Source organism: Saccoglossus kowalevskii, chromosome 8 (assembly GCF_978046115.1).
Source record: "Saccoglossus kowalevskii chromosome 8, keSacKowa6.1, whole genome shotgun sequence".
Taxonomy (NCBI): domain Eukaryota; kingdom Metazoa; phylum Hemichordata; class Enteropneusta; family Harrimaniidae; genus Saccoglossus; species Saccoglossus kowalevskii.
This window is the reverse complement of record NC_140648.1, coordinates 763,083-768,336: the sequence shown is the minus strand read 5'-3', so window position 1 is coordinate 768,336 and position 5,254 is coordinate 763,083. Positions and strand designations below refer to the sequence as shown.

At 35.6% G+C, this 5,254-nt stretch overlaps 1 protein-coding gene across 1 annotated transcript; it reads left to right on the top strand.

Annotated features, from left to right (window-relative positions):
- The first annotated feature begins 277 nt into the window (after window positions 1-277).
- LOC146739206 (5-hydroxytryptamine receptor 4-like) lies at window positions 278-1,360 on the top strand. The gene has a single exon (XM_085502631.1). It carries the CDS (start codon window positions 278-280, stop codon window positions 1,358-1,360), a length of 1,083 nt encoding a protein of 360 aa, XP_085358757.1.
- The last annotated feature ends 3,894 nt before the right edge of the window (window positions 1,361-5,254 follow it).

Here is a 5,254-nt window from a genome sequence, read left to right as displayed (position 1 = left end):
AATTTTATATCCCGGTAAAATGCAGTCGATAATTTATTTGCAGTACGTAGAAGTCCTTATAATACTGTGCAGAAAATGATAAACGCTGAGAATGTCAGTTACCACGATTGCACTATAGAGGGCGTACAACGCAAAAACCATTTGATTTTTTCTGTATGTAATTGTCATGGTTACTTAACCAGTTCATTATAATTTACTGGCCTGTGTTTTATATTTAATAACAAAACTGTAACAGCGAACGGTTATTCTCTGTAGTGTATGGGAAAGTACGAACATGATGACGAATCTGTCTGCTCCATGGATGGATGATGGCGGTTTTGCTAACAACACAGAAGACCAAACCGTCAAACTCCCGTCTTCAGTATCAGCCCTGGAACGATATATCGAAGCCATTTTGCTTTCTATAGGTTCAGCAATGGGTATTAGCGGTAACTTACTCGTAATAGTTGCCGTGCGTCTGTCGAGAAAGCTTCAAACCAAGGCTAAAATATTGATAGCTCATCTCGCCATTACGGATTTCATAATTAGTGGGTTTGTGATACCATTTACCCTACGAGCAGTGGTACGTGATTATTGGCCATTTTCGTCTGTACTGTGTACCATCATCAGCTCGACGACGCATTCGCTACTCATGGCGACGGCTTTTTTTCTTTCCGCAATTGCGCTTAACAGATACTTTGTCATTACTAAACCAATTGCGTTTTACCGAAAAATGTACGGAGGAAGAAAACTGTACATCTGGTCTATAACTATATGGATTGGGTCATTCAGCTTTCCAGCATTTCTAACCATCATTGGCATTGGTCAACGAGGATACAACATCGATTTGAACATGTGTGATATGGACTATTCATTCCAAACCACACCAACGTACGTTAAAATAATGTCTATGGTATGTTTCCCTGGGCCCATCATAATTATGATCATCTGCTATATTGGTATTTTCCGGCACGTTCGCCTTAACTCCAAAAAGGTGAGGCCAACTGTAAGTACGGTACACGTACAACAATTGCAACACATGGATTCCGAACCAACAGGCATTACACCACCTCCAACGCCGCCAAGAAAAAAAACCAAACCAATTCCATCAAAAGAGATCAAATTGGCTAAGATATCTGTATTGCTAGTTATTCTGTTTTGTTTATCATACGGTCCTTTGGTGCTGGTTAACTTACTGGATCCGACACGTACCATATCGCCGTTGCCAATCCGTCGGATTTGTAAGATTTTGCCCTTGCTTAATAGTGACGTAAATCCATTGATTTACGTCTGGAATGACGGGGAATTTCGTCACGTGTTTTACTGTATTGTCACGTTTAGATTTCGAAAGATTCCAGAAAGGGTATTTTGGACGATGTAGTGTATTAAAGATGTCCGAATGTATGAGCACGTATTGATAAGGTATCGATCATTTTTTATACGCATCTAATCACTTTTTAATGATGTATTTAATAAGAACACATTTTTGAACGAGCAATCAATTTTCGTTTCTTTATATTAATAAATTAACAGGATATGGTTTGAACACACTAGTATAGCGATATGTATCTACTTTCGGCCTTTGTCACTGTAGTTCATAAATTGTTGCTGTACCTGAGTTTGTATCGTAATAGCTCTATTGTAACGCGGCATTTGATGTGGGCTATGTGAAGCCAAAATATACTGTCGGCTCAGCGCCATGGTAATGTGGATTTTGTCATCGTCATAATCGTAGTCGTAGTCGTCATAATAATCTGTGAACGAGTGCATCTGATTTTCTTGATTTTACCATTGGTCTGACATCAAGTATTGTATTTACCATTGTGTTTACGAAGGTTGTGAATACATTGTTCATAATTATAAGTGATTCTGTAACAAACTTATTACGAAGAAAGTAGAGATAAACAGGCGTATTTATTCGATGAGATACGCAGTTTCGGAACGCACCTCGTATACACATTGAGTATTCTGGTTTAGGTTCGGTATTAATTTTCCTGTGCTATTTAGGTGAACTGCAGTAAAGGTCGTTTGCTGGGAATACGGCGTGCTATAAAAAGGTTTGCAAGATCATATGGGATGTCCAGTAATAAACTGAACTATTTAGTGTGAACCTATATAATAGTCTTGGCTGGCTCTCAATTAATATCCGTATTAATATTTTGAAGGTATTCAAATGTATATGTGACGTGCGGCTGTCTCCAATATCCTGTTGGCAATCAAGGATGTACATTTCATCAGTACACGCAATCTGGTTGCAGACATTACAGTAACAAATCGTGTTACTGGCCAAATAATGTTCAAAGTCAGGAGGCTCGGTTCTATGTATTTAATACCATTTTGATATTGATTTACGATTGGTTGAATTTATTTCTGTATCTTAATAGGCATATGTTTCGGTGACGTCAAAATTGTATTTATATTGTATAAATATTGTATTTATCTGTTTATATTATTGTTTATATTTCTGTTTTTGTGTTGTACAATCAATGAATGTATGTCGAAGTTTGGCAAATTAGAAAGAGAGGTTTCAATTTAACTTTCTATAAATGTTCTAGTTTGGTATTAGTTTTATTCTAGTCTGTGGAAAGTTTTTTATAGTTTTATTATCGTTGATAATGAGTCTATGGCCATGTACATTATGTTTCACGTGTGCATAACGAGTTATTTGAGTGGTAAATCATCAGCAAATCGCTTAAAGTTATAGACGGTTACGAAGCTTGGCCGAGAATTTAAGAGAAGAGAAGGGGCATAGAATATAGCCTTGGAGACACGAGATGTAATAGGAAGGCTGGGAGAGGTAACACAATTAGTTTGGTCGCTTAAAGCATTCGTGATTTACATGAAAACAACAAGTTGATCAATAAAACACAAACGCTCCAATTTGTGGCTAAATTTTTGATTTAATTATTTTCTAAAATTTAAAGCTAAACGATCTACATACAGAATATCAAGTTAATCGGTTGAGGCACTCTTTAGTAACGAATGCTATAAATTGTAGCCAGTTGTGAAGAAAATTCAAGATGGCGGTCAAAACATGTGACTGATTAACATTTTATGGGCATATATGCTACCTACCAAATATTCACTTGATCGGTTAAAGCATTCCTGAGAAACAAATCCTTGATGTAAAATGTTACCATGGCAGTAGTCACTGACTGCGTCGATTATTTGTTTACAGTATACCCATTGCACGGGATGTTTGCATGTGGTGGTTGAAATAGGGGGTTCCTGCTTTCTTTTGTATGGGTTCCAGTAACAGTAATAGTGTTGCCATTTTATTCAATAATAATTTTCAATATATTCTTCATAAACAAAAGTTGCATATGATGGCATATATGTTTTACTCTATCTTACGATTCATGAAAAGCGCTTCACTCTGGTTTGTATTTACGGGACAAATGAGGACAGTGCAGAGTTTTATAAGTTTTTTTGGTCTGACATTAGGCAGTTTGTTTTAAATTCATTAAACGAAGCATATACTTCGGGATCATTGTCGGAAGCACATGGCCGTGGTATAATTACTTGTATCCCAAAATCTGATAAAGATAGATCTTTCTTTAAAAAGTGGCGTTCTATCTCACTGTTAAATACAGAGTATCAAATTGCATCAGGTGTTTGAACAGGTAGAATGAGGAAAGTGTTGCTTAGTATTGGATCCATTGTAAAAGATATGCCGGGCATGCTTGTTCAGCTTGATTTTACAAAAGCGTTTGATACGCTTTATTGGAATTTTATTGGCAAAACGCTAGATTTTCTAAACTTTGGGGAATCATTCAGAAAGTGGATTGAAAGCTTTTATTCCTCAAGTTGCGTAATTAACAATGGTAATTTGTCGGATTTGTTTCAATTACATGGGGGAAGTGAGACAAGATGACCCGCAACCCTCTATCTCCATATCTTTTTATTCTTTGTGTTGAGTCGCTTGCCACAAAATACGTCATTGCTCTGACATTAGTGGGGTGACCTTATGGACACAAGAAATTCTTTTAGGTCAATACGCAGATGACACATTTACCTTTCTTGATGATTCAGAATTGTCTCTAAACAATTTATTTCTGATACTTGAACACTTTGCATACATTTCAGGTCTCCAGATAAATCATGATAAATCAAGAGTAATTTGGATAGGATCAAAACTTGGAGAAACTATGTTTCCGCAATTGAATTTAAATTAGTCCGACAAGCCTTTTACATTATTAGGTGTACATTTTGACGTGGATTTAATTCTGTGTGAAAAAATTATTTTGACGATAACTGGGCTTAGAGACCTTTGACATTATGTGACAAGGTGACAGTAGTGAAGACATTGGCGTTGTCGAAAATGGTACACATATTATCTGTGTTGCCTCCCGATGCCAGAAAAAACAGACAAAGTCTGTTATGGACGCTTTTTATGAATTCATTTGGAATAAGCAAACAAGACAAAATTAGAAGACTTCGATTGTGTTGTGAATACCACAATGGCGGTTTGAGCCTAACTCATTTACCATCATTTTTTGAATCGCTTCATGTTTCCTGGGTAGATAAGCTGTCATCTAGCCAATATGACGAAAGTACTTGAAAACGGCTATTTCAAGATTATACTTGTATGGATTGCTCATGATTTAAAATTTTCAGTCAGAAACAATCCGTCGACTTTGCTGAAAAAAAGGCTAAATAAAGTTAAACTCTTTTTGGTACCACGCTTTTCTGAGTTGGTCTAAAAGAATTACATGTACAATCCCTTACTCAAAGCAATGCATTTGGTTTAATCCAGATATCTTAATTAATAAGCGAACTATATTCTATAGAGGTTAGTACCAAAGTGGTATTGTATTTCTTTCTGATGTACTGGATGATAGTGGCAATTTCCTCACCTTTAAAACTTTCTCAGACAAATATAACATATCATCAAATCAATTTTTGAAATATGTTGGTCTTATTGATGCTATTCCTGGAAATTGGTTTGTTTCCTTGAATAGCAGGGATAATGAAAATAAATTCACCCTGTTCCATATTAAAAGAGCTTACTCAGCAATCGTGGGTATAGGTTGTGTATAGGTTAAACCTAACAACTCAAACCTGTGTTGAAATGTGGGAGAGATTATTTTGCACAAATCTAAATTTGGAATATTATTATTAATATTATTATCTACCTTTCATTATTACTGATGATGTATTACTCAGAAATTTTCAATACAGACTGATTAATAGAATTACCATTACAAACAGATTTTTAAAAATATAGTCGATAGTGATAAATGTACTTTTTGTAACAATTTTCCTGAAACACTGC